The sequence below is a fragment of the Rhodamnia argentea genome, chromosome 8 (assembly GCF_020921035.1).
Source record: "Rhodamnia argentea isolate NSW1041297 chromosome 8, ASM2092103v1, whole genome shotgun sequence".
NCBI lineage: Eukaryota > Viridiplantae > Streptophyta > Magnoliopsida > Myrtales > Myrtaceae > Rhodamnia > Rhodamnia argentea.
In genome coordinates, this window is record NC_063157.1 from 25,085,845 (window position 1) to 25,104,003 (window position 18,159).

Here is an 18,159-nt window from a genome sequence, read left to right on the forward strand (position 1 = left end):
CAAGGATTTTCATGTTTTTTTTTCAGCGAATAAGGTCGATCGCAGAGCGGGAAGCTACTCGAGAACCAGTGTTTTTGAGTGGAAACCCAACACGAGTCTTTATATTCTTGAAATATGATTGACTTGATCTCATAGAATGAATACACAATTCTTTACCTCGAGGCTAAATAAAAAAAAAAAATGAAAAAGGAAAAAAGGAAAACAAACCCAAAAAAAGATGTATCTAGGATTCTAAGATACGTATGAGATATGGAAATTGCTCACAATTCTAATCGCGAGATCTTAAAGGACAGATAGGCTTTTCAAATCTGACATGCTGGCTCAATTATTCACCTTAGGCCAAAGTTTCTTGTGAACAATATTTGGATAAGAATAATCTTTACAACTAGAACTTGAGGTATTATCTGCCAACCAAAATTAGATCGCATGGCACGATTTTTCCTTTTTTTTTAAAAAAAATTTGTCTGATCTCTAACTCTCATCTTTCTGGCTTTTGTTCTGTCTCTTTGCAGAGCGCTAGAGTCGAACCGGAACCTATGATACTAGCCTCCCCACCCTCTATCGTTTATTAGCAGGGTCGCATATTGTTGCTTCAAAATCATGAGTCGGACGTCTGTCTCTCTCTCAGACCGTGTCTCTTCTCTGGCTCACTAGGAGCAGCAGAAGGAGACCCTCCTTCAAGGTGAGGCAATGGCTGGACGAAATTTGTCGAAGAAAATGGTCCGGAGATGGGGGATTTCTTCACTTTCGAGACCTACGGCGGCTGACTGTGTGGATGCCGGTTTCTCTGCCTGCATTTTCTGCTCCACCCGGGTGCTTGAAGAAGGCCGAGGCAGGTCGTGCCGGATGGGGAGATTGCCGAGCCGGGCTCGTGAAGAGCGAATATATGCGCATTGGCTCTGATGGCGTCAGCGACAGATGAAGAAGAGTTAAAATGCAGGGCTAGAGCCAGAGCAGGCCTTCATGATAAGCTCGATTCGAGCCGTCGAGTTTCCATCGCGGCATCCTCGAATGTTTCCTGGAAGGACAATTTTGGTTGGGCAGCGTTTGATATGACCAAACTTCGAAACACTGAATTCCCCTTAACATGCGTTTCCTTCGTGATTCAGGCTTGAGCAGGCAGGCGAAACAAGAAGACTACACAGGCGACCGAGTTGATCTAGACGCGTGCTCACTTCGAGCTTCAATGGCGGTCGGTCCTAGAGCAGCCGACAAGCACGCTGAGAAATTTTCAGTGGTTATGCGGCCGGCTTATGTAGAAAGCGGGTTCCTGGTGACTTAGACCGATGAGTTATTACTCGCTCAAGCATCGGCTTCAAACCGATGAAGTCCTAGAACTGTCATCCTTTTGTCTATAGACATAATTGCTCCTGTAACAAACGAATTGCGTGTTATGCACCTCTGGTGCAACACCTTGGCAAAGCAGAAGAACTCGAAATTGTACAAAATCCTTAAATTTCATATCTTATCTTATCCAAGTCTCATTCGACTAAAAATCTGGATGGCCAAACACAATCTAAAATCTCCGAGTCCGGGTCGAGGATCGATGGAGGGATCTTCGTGAAGTTAAAATTGGTCTGAGGGTGCGAGATGTGTGCGTCTTTTGATGTAGTTCTTGAGTAGGGTCGTCTGTTTCGTGGTCAACATCTCGAAATGAAAGTGTATCCAGGATACCCGACCCGAATTGGAAGTCTGCTCGACCCGATACCCGAACCGCATATATTCAAAAGATGGTACAGAGGGAAAAACATCATGTGTAGATCATATGAGTGGATTTTTCTGAGTGGATTTTCCTTCCTCTTGTCATGTGTAGATCATATGAATTGAAAATCAAATCATGTCCGTGCTAAAGGGCACGTTTGTTTCACGAGAAACTCAAAATTTTAAAAACTATTTTTCGAAAAACAATCGGTTATACGCTCAGAAAAATTAATCCAACAGAAGTTTTTATTACTATGGACAACAATCTTTACCTAAATATTTTCGTGGGTGGTAAAAATATAAAAAAATTATTCATTTTTTAAGCGGTACCAACGATAATTCTTTGGAAAATATTGTCAAATCTCGAATTTTCCGCAAAACAAACGCATCCTAAATATGATTGGTAGAGTGTTTCGAGAAGACTCGTTAACAAGACCCTAGTAATAAAAGGGCAAAGATGTTGCCGGATAAAATGGGTATCCATCATGGTTTTGCATTAAGTACGGTAAAAGATCGACATAATCGCGATAAAATCGGGTATCGATGCTCGGGTAAAATCAACATATGTCGTCATACTTGAGCTTAGAACATAAGCAAACGAGTCAAAAACTCAAAATTTGTTTTAAGTGAAGTATTTGTTTTTTTCTTTTTTCCATAAGTTTAGGAATTAAGCCAAATATAAAGCTTGGCGCGAAACGGCAATCCGTTTCATCGTGAATTCGAATCACGTGGACCGTCTTCTTCGACTTCCCTCTTCATCAATCTTGAATCATGCTGAAGATTCGTAGTTCTGCTTACATTGCGAAGAATTCTCCGGCAAGTTGAAGCTCATCCGCCGAAGGACTTGCTTACGAATTTCACTTCGTTCGATTCACAGATGGGAAGATTCGGCGATCTCTCGCGTGGTTTATCTGACCGGGAATCGGAATCATCGCAGGTAATGTAGTCTTGGACTATAGGTTCTTTGATTGAGCATTTCGCCGTATAATAGTTGGATTTTGCTTCCCGACTTTGGCTTCGTCATCGCCGTCGTCCGGTGACTCTTTCTGCTACCGCAAGAGAATTGCTCGCTGTGATCTGTGTGGCTGGTTTTACCACTTGTTGATTTAGTCGCTGGTGACTTGAGCGAGAAAAGTCTTATAAGTTTGCTCGCGCGAGCTTTTGAGTTCCCCTCTTTCCTCGAGATTTGTTGCTTCGGTTCGTCCTTGGGATGGGGTGCGCGGTTCGTGTTTGGTGATCGAATCTCAATTTCAGATAAGACTGGAAGGGTTTCTTCCATCAGAAAGCTGTATTTCCTCTCTGATATGTATTCCAGGGCGGATGCCACCTGAAGTAATGAGAGTGGAAAATGTTTTGTTGCTTAGTAAAATTGGATGGTGAAGAGAGGTAATGAGGCTCGCGTGATTGAGACTTACCTTGTCCATGGTTAATCTTTTGTCAGGGTCCGTGTAGAGACAATTTCGTGCGACTTGAACCATCCAGAAAAGTTGCTGCTCGTCATGCGAGTTTGCAACTCTAGGGTCGAGCAGCTGTCCGTACATTCTGCCTTTCAACAGAGTTTTTGCCTGCAGATACATGAGTCAGATGGATGAAAATCTAAGGTGTAGCATTACTTGCTTTTCGATACATGTGAAGGAGATTGATCTGTGTAAACTAACGAGGAACACCGGCAGTTACAGCATTTCTGCTTTTGCTTCTTAATGTAGTTTGTGGGTGTCATAAAGCTCCCCTTGTACTTCATCTAAAAACTTAAAAATGAATATGTGAGTTTTGGGATCTTAAGGAGTGAAAATATAAAGATGGCTGCTCTTAGGAAGAAATTTATTCAGAAATACAAACTATCATAAGTACGTTAAAAGACGTAATGTATGTGCAATTAACACAGAAGAGTTCAAAGTGAACAATTAACTCGAAAGAGTTGACCCAAATTGAGTTCTTAATCAAGTACCTTAAGCAGATGAAAAGTGATTTTGTAACGCCAATCAAGCTTGCATACTGAGCTCGGTAGAAGCATATATGGTTTATCTTTTGGCAAAAGCATATTCAGGAAATAGTAGATCACACCATGCAAAATGATTCGATCTTAATTTTTCTAACTCCTAATGATTACACTCATCATTTGTTTATCACGAAAACTAATTGCTTCAAAGCTGGAGTCAATTTGGAAAAGCATGAGGGAACTACTAAATCCGTTTATAGGAATTCACCAGAAAGTTGAGAAGGATGTATCTGAATTGGATTGGGTACCAGGTTATGGTCTGATCTTAGTATTGTTGCAATATTGTGAGTCCACATGATTTTACCTAGCTGACAATATACTATTGAATGATTATGGTCCTTACCCAGTTTACTAGACCGGTTCCATCCCCTGTCTTATCTGCAGCACTTCTTCCAGTTAGAAGCTCCAGTAGAACCACACCGAAAGAGTATACATCTGCTTTGGTTGAAACTCCCCAAATCTCTGTATGTTCTGGAGCTTGATATCCTGACTTTTCTCCATTATAATCTGAGTGATCTGACTCATGCTTTATTCTTGCTAGCCCAAAATTTCCTAGCTGAGATCCAATTGATACATATTATTAGGCATAGTGTCAAGGATATGTGGATCTATAATGTTCTTTCAAAAATTACCAGTGGTTCAAGATCATGAGTTAGAAGAATGTTCTTTGCTCTGACATCCCCATGAGTTAGGCCTGTTTCATGGAGATAACGAAGTCCGCTGGATGCACCTTGGGCTATTTTCATTCTCTGTGCCCATGTCAATGGGTTGTGACCATATTCTGCATTGTGCCAGCAGCTTCAGTCAGGGTTATTGTAATTTCTTCTCTGATGGCCAGGTATTTGAATTCTTAGCAAGAAAAACCCTGTGCATGTATGCATACATGTGTGCCAAATACATGCGTAAATACAACCACACACATCATAGGTACACACATACAATGGAAATGACATTTTGCGAACTTACTTTCTGTGTTTGAAATGTAGGGGTCAAGAGAACAGTTGCATACGAACTCGTATACAAGCAGCCTGCAGTTTCCTTCTGAGCAAGACCCCATCAGCATGACTATGTTCTCATGTCTTGCTTCAGTTAGTACCTTGACTTCGAACTTAAATTCCTCTTGTGGCAAGCACACTTTCTTGAGTTCCATAACTACCATTTTCAGTTCATTTCTCAAGTGACCACTGAAAGCAGATCCAAAATCATCATCATATAGGGAGCTTTTGGCTGAAAATCCATCTGTAGAATCTTCCAGTTCTGCATACGTGAAGTTTTTCTGAAACCCAGGCAGGGGCCTTTCATTCTTGCAAATTGTGCATCTGAAGTATTTGAACCTTCTCTGGCCCGGCCACCTTTTTGTCCCTTCTTGATTGGTGCTCTCTGTTGTCTCTAGATCATGGCTGGATTCATCTAGTCCTGCTTGACCATATAAATCATCATAATTTGATACTGTTACTGTCTTGCCTCTTCTTTGATGTTTATTGTTGTTAGGGGTATGGTTAGCGGTAATTACTAATTAGGATATGCATTTGGTAGTGGAAGTTCACGATTAATGAAACTGAAACTGGTGAATTGACAAGCACTTACTGTCAGGGAGAAGTTCTATGCTGAATAGATCTTCTATCTCAGGTGACCCTGGCATCATTTGATCATGTGTCATGTCAATACTTTGATGTTTCACCCTGTGAAGCATGTCAATCTCTGCAATCTTTGGTGCTCTCAACTTCTGAATGCTATGATCATGTTTTATCCGAGATATTCCACACGAAAGCTTCTGTAGGAAGTAATATCTATTCTTTTTCATCTGCCTGTGTCATAGATGAATTGAAAATAAAACCAACAGACTTAGAACATTGGGCATTTTCCATGTAATGGGCAATTCATTATCTTCCTGCAGTGAAGCCTTCGTTTTTTTATTGTTGTTCCACAGTAATCAAATTGATGCTAATGCAATTCATTGTATTCCTGCCATGAAAGCCTTTATATTTCTTTGCATATTCATAAGTTAGCTGCCGTGAAGCCTTCATTTTTCATATTGATAGTTCATTTGATCTGTCTGCTAAGGATTCGAAATATACGGAGGTGGTTCTTAATTAGATGAAAAGAGTGGGGGATGCAGGAGTGCGTCTAATCAAGACGTCCACGCCAGTGTCAGATATGTGAGTGACTTTCGAGTTTTCCATTTCATATGAAACATGGCCTATTATACTAACAGGTGTAGCCAAAGCCTAAAATATGCACTGCATCATGGAAGAAAATTTGCACTTGTACTGTAGAAATCCTGTTGGTAGCTGGTGCTTTTATCCATATTTAGCTTTTTCCTGACCTGTCAAGTATCACCCATGTTGCCTTAAGATTTGTGGCTGCCTCCAAAGCTGTCTTCTTAGGTGAAGGTCCCACAGCCACCTCTATGTTAAACTCAATCTGAATAAACAAATGCACAACAAAGTCTCATTAATTGTTTCAATTATCAGTGAGATGATTGGAACTTAGCATCTTGTACATTCATGAGAATTTGAACCAAATGATGTTTCTTAGGGGACAGAATAAATTTTATGCTTTGTTGTTGTTTTGAAATGATATATGCTGAACTTTATATTAGGGATATTATTTCCTTTGATGCATATGGGTAATCTGCTCATTATTCTATTTCTAGAAGTGATCATAGCAACAGTATTATGAATGTGGAACTCTAAACCTATTTTATCTATTTATCCGGATTTGATGCCTTTTATAAAGTGCTGCACGGAGTTCATTTTCCGCTGTCACCTTTACAGTAATAGCCCGTGGTTCATATCTGGCTATTTTATATGTGAGAGCTGTGCCAGAAAGTTCGACTATCATAGTTCGAAGGTTCTCTTGAGGTTTGTACAAAGTTATTTGAACTTTATCTTAGAGTGCATCAGGTCAATCTCCTATCACATCTCCACATAGTTATTGATCATCAGAAGACAACAACCTTGAACCTCATCTGATATGTCAAGAATAGTTTTTCCTAAAGTTTTCACTTAATGGCTACCAGAATCTGGATCACTCTTGAATTTTTCAGGAGGGGCTAATGTGTTGCTGTAGGCTGTCTGAGATATATGGTTCCTGCAGTAAACTCTATCGGAATTTCTTTCCCAGCCTGGACCTCATCTGCTTGTATGGCTTTTTAGTTATTACCGTATCGCTTTTATCTCTTGCAACTAGAACATACAACAATTTTTTTGTTCTCTCAGATTCATGTAGACCATTATGTTAGTGCATAATTTATCTAGAGCATCACTTTTATGAGGCATCAAGAGTGGGAGATAAGTCGCTACCTTGTGTATCTCATACAGCTTGCTGACTTGAAGAAGTTCAATGTTGTTTTCGTACTCTTCTTTCTTCCTTGTTACTTCAGAATTACCTATTTTCTGGTTTGCTCCGATCATGGAACCGGAGTCATCGCTGCTCTTGGGTCCCACTGGAATGAGGTCATTCAGACAGATATATTAGTGAAAAGCAAGGAACAAAACAGGTGTTTCTTCGGACATCATCCTGTTTGCTTTATTCACATGTTCAGCATACAGCTATCTTCTTCTTTTGCTACTATTCTTTTATGTGAATATTAGAGAATGAACCCCTATGAGCTTTGATTCACTATCACGAAAGAATGTATTATGGGAATTAACCTTTCTGCTTTCTTTCGTACTCACTGGGGGTGCTAGCTTGACGAAGAACTCCAAGGACAGTGAGCTTATCTCCAGGCTTCAGTAGAAGTTCATACAATGCCCACCTGAGGGAAGATAAAATTAATTCTTGTGAAGCATCATGAATCACCACCACTCTCTGTGTTGTCATGGCTTTGCCTTTCCCAAGGTGTCCATCTGAAACGCAGCAGGTCATGTTGGATACAGAGTTCTGCAGAATGTGGGGATTAATTGGCTCTGGTGTTTGGCCACCACTTGTACCTAATCTCTCTCTAGCAATTTGCAGCTTCTTTCATCGTTGTTAAATCATCTACTCACTTCTATTGTTGTACTAGGAACATTTGGTTTTCCGGAAATCTGGGCATATTAAAAGGTACGGTGGACACACAATGATGTAGCAAAGCCTAATACAGGAAAGCATTAGGAATGTCGTAGCTCAAGGACCTGGCAGAGAAACATTGGATTGGTCTAAAGCAATTTCGCTCAAAGATTTTCAGCGGGGAGATTTTACGAAGATCAACACATGGTATGTAAAGGGAGAAAGTGAGCAGTGGCGAGTCGGTTACAAGCATCTGAAGCTGTTTGAAATGCGGCTATGATGGTTCTGCGGCTCCTTGTGTGAGAGTGATATTCTCTATATGTAGTATTTTCTTTCGTTGACTGTCCCATTCTTATAGGTACCCAATGGAGGCTTTGTATTGAATTGCTGCAAAAGAGGACAAAGTCGGAGGAGACTTTATGATGAGAACAATGTGTTGCATAGATGCTCACAAAGGGTACATAGACCACCTTGGCTGTGAGTATTTGGAGGAGCCTCCCAAGGCGATTGCATTAAGAAATCTGTCAGCTCTCTTGACAAGATTTTAGCTTTTGCTTTTCTTGCACTTTGTTGCCGTTTGGTAGACAGGAAGTTGGTTCATGCTCATGGTACCTGTTTCTCTAGGTTGTCACGGCGCGACAGTACCCGAGTGATCTTTATATTGGAGATGTCTGTCGACGTAACGCTGGTTCTAAGAAGATTCATCTAGATTCATTTTCGTTGGTTCTTATTCTGCAGGACTGCCATGAATCTAGCGGCTGAGAATCTTATGGCCGTTGACCATTGATGTTTTTGTCTAGCTAAGCCAATTCACCATTAGCTGTGCATTGGGACTCGGCACTTTGGTAGGTACGCGCTTAGGTTCGGGACGCCTTTACAGGATTCGACATGATTCCTACTCGATCCGTGAGGCTACTTGGTACAAGCTTCCTCGTACACTTTTATTTCTAATGTGTTTTCCAAATAGATTGCATATCTTTTGATAGAACTCTAGCGCATCGATCCAAGGAAATGAAGTCTAGGCTGGTGAGAGTAAACTCACCAATTATGAGGGACAGTAGTACAGTCGGACCAACCACACTTGTGTTGTGTTCTTCTTTTTGAAGTCGAAGACTGATTAGACCAAAAAAAAAAAACAGAACTCGAAGACTGCATATATAGTAAACTTGATTAGATGAGGATTGTAGGGGTTTGAAGCCTATAACCATCATTCAGTTAAGTCTGTTCTAGAATCTGCTATTTCCTTGGCCGTGGTTAGCAGACAACATTGAACATTTTATTTGTAGGTAGCACATTGAATCATGTATTTGCTCATGAATCTTATTAACGAGTCAATTGGAGATGCTGGTTAAACATATAAAATAGGAAATAAATTAACTGTACGAAGCAATAGTTATGCAAACATAAGTCGATTGGCGTTGTATACGACAAAATTGTGAAAAAAATCCTAAACCTATTGCACTTTTGCCGATTCAGTCTTAAACCCTTTAAGTTTACCAATTGAATCTTAAACCTTTTCACTTTTTGACAATTGAGTCCTATTGGCTGGAAATCATTGACATGGATGCCGGCCACCCTATGTGGCACAGTTGGCGTTGAAATTGATAATTTTTAATAATATTTAAGTAAGTATTTTTTTTCCAATTTTGTATTATTTTTTTTCCTTTCTTTCATTTGTTTTCTTCTTTAGTGGTTGGGGAGGGTTGTCGGGCCCTCGCCACACACCGGCGAGGGCCACGACACAAGCGAGGCCAACATGGCCTTGGGCACGACCGCGATGGTCCGGGTGAGGGCCACGACCCTTGCCGGTGGTCGGAGAGGGTGTTGTGGCCCTAGCCAGCCGTCGGCAAGGCATCATGGCCCTCGCCAACGGTGGAAGAGAGCTAGGCGACTCTCGCCCAACGGCAGACAAGGGCCCGGTGACTGTCGTTGGCCGCTGAGAAGAAAACAAAGGAAAAAAAATTTTAAAAAAAATATTTAATAAATATTTTAACATATTATTGAAATTGTTCACATCGTAGTTGGCCGTGCAATGTAGAATGACCGACGTCCAAGTCAGCGATTCGGCCAATATGACTCAATTAGCAAAAAATGAAATGTTTAGGACTAAATTGTCAAACTTAAAAAGGTTTATGATTAAATTGGCAAAAGTGCAATAGATTTAGGAGTTTTTTTGACAAGTTTCCCATGCATAAAATGGGAGTAGCAGAAATGAGGATGTTAAGATAGATGTGTGGTCATACAAAAATGGATAAAATAAGAAATGAAGATATTCGACGAAAAGTTGGAGAAGTACCGGTGATAGAAAAGATGAGAGAACATAGATTGAGATGGTTTGTGCATATTCTTCGAAGATCTCTAGATACTCCAGTAAGAACAGAAGTTTGTTATCGAGAGCATGACATGAAGAAAAGAAGAGGTTGGCCGAAATTTACATGGGGAAAAATAGTAAAATAAGATTTAATGAAATGGAAAATAGATTGGCATACGGTTTGTCTTAGGACGGAGTGGAAGAAAGCTAGTAGCATTGTGGAGGGGCAGAATTCCTATATTCCGGATTGTTCTTTTTAGTCCTTTTTCCCTATGCATATTTATTTATTTATATTTATATTTTTATATAATTATTTCTTTTTCCTCAATCGATATTGCTTTTATTTTATTTATTTTTGGGTTCATCGACCATCGACCCCAACTAGTTTGGGATAAAGGCGATATTGATGTTGTTGACAATTTTCCCATGCATAACACCAATCAACTGACGTTTGTATAACTATTGCTTCATATAGTTAATTTATTTGTTATTTTATATGTTTAACTAGTATCTCGAATTGACTCATTAATAAGATTCATGAGCAAATACATGATTAAATGTGTTACCTACAAATGCTGATGTTCAATGTTGTCTGCATACCGCGACTAAGAAAATAAATTAAAATTTCCCGAATATGTACAAATTATATCGTCTTGTCGAACACTTCACATTTTGGGAAAATTGTCAAAAAAATCTTAAACCTATTACACTTTTGTCAATTCAATCCTAAATATTTTTAGGTTTGTCAATTTAGTTGTAAATCTTTTCTCTTTTTGCCAATTAAGTCTCATTGGCTGAAATCACTGACATGGACAATTTTAATAAAATATTAATATATTTCTCAAGTTTTTTAATGCCTTTTCTCTGTTTTCTTCTCAGCAGCCGACAACGGTTGTCGGGCCTTCACCTGCTGCTAGGTGAGAGTCGCCTAGCCCTCTTTAGAGGCTGGCGAGGGCCGCGACGCCTCGTTGATCGTTGGCGAGGGTTGAAGCCCTCACCCGGACCATTGCGGTCGTGCCCAAGGCCGCAATGGCCTCGCTTGCGGTTAGCAAGGCGTCTCATCCCTCGCTAGTTGCCGATGAGGACCCGACAACCCTCGGCAGCTGAAGAAGAAAATAAAGGTAAGAAAGGAAAAAATTAATACAAAATTGGAAAAAACATATCTAAGTATTATAAAGTAAATTCATCTCAACTTTCAACCTTGAACTCAAAACCCAATTTCCGTGATACAAGAGCTATTTTTAAATATACAGTGATATTTGGTTTCTAATATAACTTAAGATGGTCGGCCTTTTTTTATTTTTTTTGGTTAAAGTGATCACTGGGTAAATTTTCTTATATGGTTTAAGTGATGTTGTTACATCTTACTATGAGTTACAACATCGATAAGGTAAATCAGCCAACTACACCAACTCTAATAAAAGAGAAAAAACGTGATTATTAACTTTGCAATTTCGAATAATATAGTGCAACTTACTGCATACTTACTAATACTTCAGCGTGAGCTATAGAGTTACGGAAAAGAAGAAGCTTTGATTTTTTTGTTGCTTTCATAGACTTTTGACGTGAACTAGAGAGCTATGGAGGAGAAAGAGCTTCAAACCTCTCATTGTTTTCGTGGAGCTTTAACGTGGACAACGAATTAAGGAAGAGTTGTGAAGCTCCAACATTAATCAGAAATAGGACGGAGAATGAGACGGAGAGAATTAGAAAGATCGGTTCCAAGTTTAAATTTTTTCATTGAAGATTGGGGGTTCTTCTGTTTCATTTTTATCTACTTATTTTTTATTATATTTCCTCTCTTTTTTATTTGTTATCCCCTTCGATCATTTCCATTAAAGAATCTATTGAATAATAAATTATACTAATATACCTAAAATCTGTAATTTATATATATACACACACATTTACATATATAGAAAATATATATCAAAGAATAGAAAGAAATTCAAAATATTGAACTGGAATGTCACTTTTTTTATCATTTGATGAAAAAAATCGAATGTAGCATATCTGGGATTCTATTTGAGTTGCCCACGTCACTTCTTATTTAAACATGAAAGATTAAAAAATTTAAAATATTAAAGTTACGTTTGGTTGTCGGGATAAAAGTCGGGATATTATAGAAATTATCCGATTATGTGATTGGTTCGTGCCCAAGATTGGATAAAAAAAAAAGGGGCAAAATGGTAATGTAAAAGATCCACCTAATAATCATGTGATTGCATCAATCTCTCACATTTTCCAACTAAGTATTCAAGTTTCCGAATCCTCTAATGATTTGAATTCATTTCAAAAGAAAAAGCTCAAATTTCTTTTCTTCATTAAGACTTCGTTTGTTTCGCGAAAAATGAATGATTTAAAAAATATTTTTCCAAAACAATTGCTTATATCACGCATAAAAATTGACCAATGAAAAATATTATCACGGTTGACAAAAAAAATTGGGTATAAATTATCGTTGATCATATAAATATCTTTTATTGACTGATTATTTCAAGTGATACAAGTATTTATTTTCAGAAAAATACTTTCTAAATCATATATGAACTAGGGTGTCAATGATTCGGTTTTTCTAAAAATCCTAATCAAATGAACTGTTAGGGTGAGCGACTATAACGAACCGAACCGAATATCCCGTTTAGCTTTTCGATTTTCTTTTTTTGATCTTTTTATTTTTCCTTTTTTGGTTCATAGGACCGGGGTCACCGGCTAGTGGCTAAGGTCGGCAACCCTCGCCGGCCATGAGTGAGAGTCCCGGCCCCTCGCCGAGGCCAACGAGAGTTGCCACCAGAGTCCTTTTCACAAAAAAAAAAAAGAAAAAGGAAAAAAAATAAAGGGTTAATACTACGAAAAAACTCCAAACTAGTACACATATGACAAATTACTTCGAACTATTTTTTTATAACAAAAAATCATAAACCGGTACACCTTTGACAAATTTACCTTAAACTAGTACACTTATGACAAATTTACCTTCCGGTAATTTTCGTTAAATTTTATCGTCAAATTGTTGATTTGGATGACACGTGGCAACTTTCGGATGTACATGTTGGGGGTTTTTATTCTCTATTTTCATAGGTATATCAATTTGAGATTTTTCTTGGTATTAATGCAATTTAACGGAAACTAACATGAGGTAAATTTGTCACATATGTACCAGTTTGATATTTTTGTTGGTCAAAATAATTAGTTTAGGGTAAATTTGTTACAGATGTACCGATTTTGGATTTTTGGTGATTGAAAAAATAGTTTATGATAAATTTGTTACAAATATGCCATTTTGAGATTTTTTGTGGTAAAAAAATAGTTTGGGATAAATTCATCACACATGTACTAGTTTAGAGTTTTTCGTGATATTAATTCAAAATTGAAAAAAGAACGGTTATTTTTTCCCAATGGCTTAGGGCCGGGTCGCAGTGGGTGAGGGTCCCGGCTCCTCGCCGAGGTCGACGAGGGCTGCCACGAGCCTTTTTCACCCAAAAAATAAAAAAAAAAAAAAGGAAAAAATTTTTAAAAAAAGAATGGTTATTTTTTCCCAAATTGCTAATAATAAGAAGAAGGGAAATTTTCAATTTGCCGAACCAAGCCTAAATAACCCTACCCAAAAAAAAGAATGGTTATTATTCAATTACCCGAATCGAATTGAAGTGCATGAAATTTTTGGTTTGATTTGATTCGATTAGAGTTTCGGTTCTATTTTTCGATTTGGTTTTAACAGCCCTAAAATAAACGAAGCCTAAGGGCGTCTATGGTAACACTTCTGCTCCGGAAATTAACTTCTAGCCAAAATTTGGATTTTCTACTTTTACTCCAAAAATAGATTTCTGATCAAATTCGTTACTATCTCACCTTGAAGCTCATGGAGGCCATTGTGCTTAATTCATTTTATTATCATCAAGGCACCTCGAATAATTTTTAGAACTTCGCATTCTGAATAATACCGACACCCAGTTGAATCTAGGGCACTCAAAGAAATCAAATTCTTCTTCAACTCTAGAACATGTCTCACTCCAGTCAATATTCTCACAGTACCGCAATGCATTCTGACTCTAATATAAATTTATACTTTTGGAACAAAAATAGAATAAAATCTTTTGTGAAAAATTATTGATCATGACCTAAAATGCATGTTATTCGAGAAAGTAATACAAATTTCTGCTCCTTTCTATTTATTGAATTCATGTTGAATGTTATTTCACCCTACTTTGTTTTAGGTACATATGGTTTGATTCCACTTTTTAGACTTGTCTACCATCAAGCTTACAAACAATTGGGTCAATTACTCCGTTCACTTTGCCATGATTGTGTCTTTGTGGGATACCATATAATCAAATCATGAAACATTTATTTCTTATAATTTGATAAAAAAAAATATTGCTAAAAGACTTTCATGGAATGAAAATTTAGTAAGAAATTATTATAATTTTTTAATAATTTTTTTTAGAAAATATTTTTATATCTTTATATTTATCGAGTGGAGGAGATCGACGGCGGCGAACAGTGGTCACCGGTAGCGGCGGCCGACGATCACCGACGACAGATTGTCTCTTTTTAATTTTAACTTTTGAAGTAATTTTTTTTTAACTTCTTCAAGTGGCTCCAAAATTACTTTTAGAGCAAAAAAATCTATAGAAGTAACAAAATAAAATTATGTAACTAAACGAATTCTTTTAGAAATTGCATTATGAAAAAAAAATTTGCTCAAATTTTATTCCCGTGAGTGGCGTCATGCTTTTTCTTCCTACCCACTTTCTAATTTTAATTCAAGGAACAAAGAACGAGGAGAGAGAATATCCCATCATTCCCATTGAATCTAGGGTTATTTTCAGTAAATTATAAAAGCCAATCAATTTTAGACCCACCCCTTCCCCTCTCTCTCTCTCTCTCTCTCTCTCTTCTCTGCTGTTTCGCCGCCTCCATTGAAGGTTCAACCTCGTCGCTTCTCTTCACTCCCACTCGCCATCCGCTCTCCTCATCTCCAATCTCGATCGAAAGCCATGGCGGTCACCTTCTCAGATCTCCACACGGAGTCGGGCCTCAAGTCTCTCGACGACTTCCTCTCCTGCAAAACCTACATCTCCGGGTAAGTCTTCATCTCTGGATCAGTTGCCCGGTTCGGTATCCGCCGCCCCGCTTGTCGGGATGCTCATCGGCGTTTCGATGGCAGAGATCAGCTCACGAGGGACGACGTGAAGGTGTACGCCGCGGTTGTCGAGAAGCCTGGGGATTCGTTCCCAAATGCGTGCAAGTGGTACGAGTGTGTGTCCTCACATCTCGCTGCCAGGTTCGTTTCTCTCGTTCCGTTTGCTTTATCCATGACTTGTCGCTCAAGTGCTCCTCGAGGACGTTGCTCGAATTTGCTTGGTTTTGGACTTTCTTTTTCGCTAGGATGGGATCGCTGCTAATAGTTTGTGTGGTGATTGATTCGATGGTTGTAAGTTTCATCAGGTCGATGCTGGTTCTTGGTATTGTGTTTCATGATTTAGCACCTAGTATCAGCAACATGTTCATGTGAACCGGGATCATCTGTTACAATAATTTCACATATAACGAAAAGGGCCATAAAAGGCGAGGATCTTCTGTCTTTATGAATGCCTATTATTTCTATAGACTGGCATCAAAGCATATTCAGGGGTCCTTATCATCAATTTAAGTTCAACAATATCGTCCGCCTGATTTCCTTGGTATGGTTTGGGGAGAAGAATGCATGCCCACATCGTGTACACGTTGAATTTGTCGAAGTAGGGAAATTTTCAGCATGTTTTCATCTCTTCTTGTTATGCATTTTATTTTGATGTTGGAGTTGAACGCTTCCTATTGTCTCCTACTTTTTTTCAATTGTTTAGCTTCCCTGGCAAAGCTGCTGGTGTTAGAATAGGTGCCAAAGGTGCTCCAGTTGAAGAAGCTAAGGAGGTATGTTATATGTACTGATAATATGGCTTCTTCTTTAAGATTTCAATAAAAAGTTGAATAGAATAAAATGAGGTAAAAGGATTTATCCACCCCATTCAGTGGGATAGGCTCAGTTTGTTGTTGTTTTAATAACATTTTGGCATCGTAAGCTTTCTGAGGTGATGTTAGTGATGTTCTTGTTCTAGATATATGCTTGTCTCCTCGATAATTTCAATTCTACTTTCATTGAGGGATGCTTTGCTATTATCTGGAGAGCCTGCTCCGTCTGTAAAACCTTTCTAACAGTTGTGGTGGTCCTGTTGGTAGAGGCCCCACTTCTTCTAGCTATTGGAATTTTTTATTATCTTCTTACACTTTATGTTACCCAAAATGGAATTGTCCATTCCAATCTTCAGTGAGCACTGATGGGCTTTTATCTATAGTGGCGGGTAAAACTCAGAAAGGTTGTTTCATTTGATCAGGTGAATTCTTTTTATGCACACTGCTACACATGTTACAGAGTAGGCATCTTGCTTTGATCTGGGTTTGAACAACTTAATAGTGACTAGCTTAGTGATTAGACCCTATTATCTCCCTTGTGGAGAAAGTTGTCCTTATCTTGTCCTTGTGAAATTACATGTATAAGTAAACACACGGTCTTAAAGTTCAAAGCAAGGACCTTTTTTTTAAGTTGACCTTTAGATCACTAAGCAACTCAATGCATCTCTTTAAGATTCGCTCTAACTTGGTAGAGTTTTTACTTTTGGTGATGTTTCTTTTCTAAATGGTCAAGATTTGATGGTTCCTTTTCATTTTACTAGGCTGCTCCTGCTGGGGATGACGATGACTTGGATCTCTTTGGTGAAGAGACAGAGGAAGACCAAAAGGCTGCAGAAGAGAGGGAGGCAGCCAAAAAGGCATCTGCAAAGAAGAAAGAAAGTAAGCTTGCAATCGTTCTCCTAATTCACTTTCTTGCAGTCACTTCTCCTGGGTTGAACAGTCCTAACTATAGCAGCTGTTATACCTTGACTCACGAGGGCTGATGCATCATGGTTCATTTATGTTTCAACCTGATATGATCGGCGAGTGAGCTTTGCTCTGTGATAAAGAAAACAGAAGATAGATAGATATATACATCTTGCTTGCTCGCTTAAACATGTTCACCTAATTCTTAGAAACTTATCTACTCGTGTTCATTAGGCTGCTTGCTTTGCCTGAAACTTGTTTCTTTCTTTGGAATGAAATTCTCATCGGTGGTTTCAATATCTTGGCTTGTGTGTATACTTGGCTCCTGTTATAGGTGGAAAGTCATCTGTCCTCTTGGATGTGAAACCTTGGGACGATGAGACGGACATGAAGAAGCTGCAAGAGGCTGTAAGGAGCGTGGAAATGCCGGGGCTCCTTTGGGGAGCTTGTAAGTTTTGACTGTCTCATTATTTCAACCAGGGTGACCACAATGCTTTGTCAATAAATGTCGTGTTCATCCCCTTATGAGGATTTCGTTTGCTTTCTTTCTTGCAGCGAAACTGGTTCCAGTGGGTTATGGGATTAAGAAGTTGCAGATCATGATGACCATTGTGGATGACCTTGTCTCAGTGGACACCCTCATCGAGGAGCATCTTCAAGTTGAGCCCATCAATGAATACGTTCAGAGTTGTGACATCGTCGCCTTCAACAAAATCTAAGAATGGTGCTTCAGAAGTGCAGTGCAGGAATGGCCTTTTTGTCGCGATAATGTAGTTTTCTTACTAGCGTTCCATTGCTGTTCTTTATGCTTTCTTCCGGATATCTACTTTCAGCAAGGTGAAAGATGATAGGCTTGCCCTTGAATTGGATGTTCTACACTTGTGTGCTGACTCCTGTTTGGACGTGTTGTCGTGGTATAATCTTAATTCTTCCCACCTATTCGATTTCTTCGAGGGAGAGCTTTTACTGTGGTTTTAGATCGACTTGCTCTTTGGATTTCGTCGATCAATGTGAAGCTGGCTCTGATGGATGAGTCACGCACATCCGATCCTATCCAGACTCAACTTATATTTGACCCAACCTGAGCTTCAATTTTTAGCAACTTTTCTCCTCCATCTGAAGAATGGGCGACTTTCTGGCTCGCCAAGTTGGTGAGGAAGCTCCAGTGCTTGGGTCGGGTAATGGGTTAGGATTCACTTGGCACAAGAGCAACGTGAGTGATCGACATGCCGACACTCACCTGCTTGGACAGATTTGGGCGTTTGGGTTAGGGAATCGAGTGTCGAGGTGATGG

At 39.0% G+C, this 18,159-nt stretch overlaps 1 protein-coding gene across 1 annotated transcript; it reads left to right on the forward strand.

The window, feature by feature from the left end:
- The first annotated feature begins 14,877 nt into the window (after window positions 1-14,877).
- On the forward strand, window positions 14,878-17,804 carry LOC115735517 (elongation factor 1-beta 1-like). The gene is made up of 6 exons (XM_030666789.2): window positions 14,878-15,090; window positions 15,175-15,291; window positions 15,854-15,920; window positions 16,721-16,838; window positions 17,200-17,313; window positions 17,421-17,804. The coding sequence occupies exons 1-6, from the start codon at window positions 15,005-15,007 to the stop codon at window positions 17,582-17,584; spliced, it is 666 nt and encodes a 221-aa protein (XP_030522649.1). The 5' UTR covers window positions 14,878-15,004; the 3' UTR covers window positions 17,585-17,804.
- Window positions 17,805-18,159: the final 355 nt, after the last annotated feature.

Coding starts and splice junctions, on each gene's coding strand:
- LOC115735517 (XM_030666789.2), top strand. CDS start 15,005: ATGGCGGTCACCTTCTCAGATCTCCACACGGAGTCGGGCCTCAAGTCT. Junction 15,921..16,720: donor CAGTTGAAGAAGCTAAGGAG/GTATGTTATATG, acceptor TCATTTTACTAG/GCTGCTCCTGCTGGGGATGA. Junction 16,839..17,199: donor ATCTGCAAAGAAGAAAGAAA/GTAAGCTTGCAA, acceptor CTCCTGTTATAG/GTGGAAAGTCATCTGTCCTC.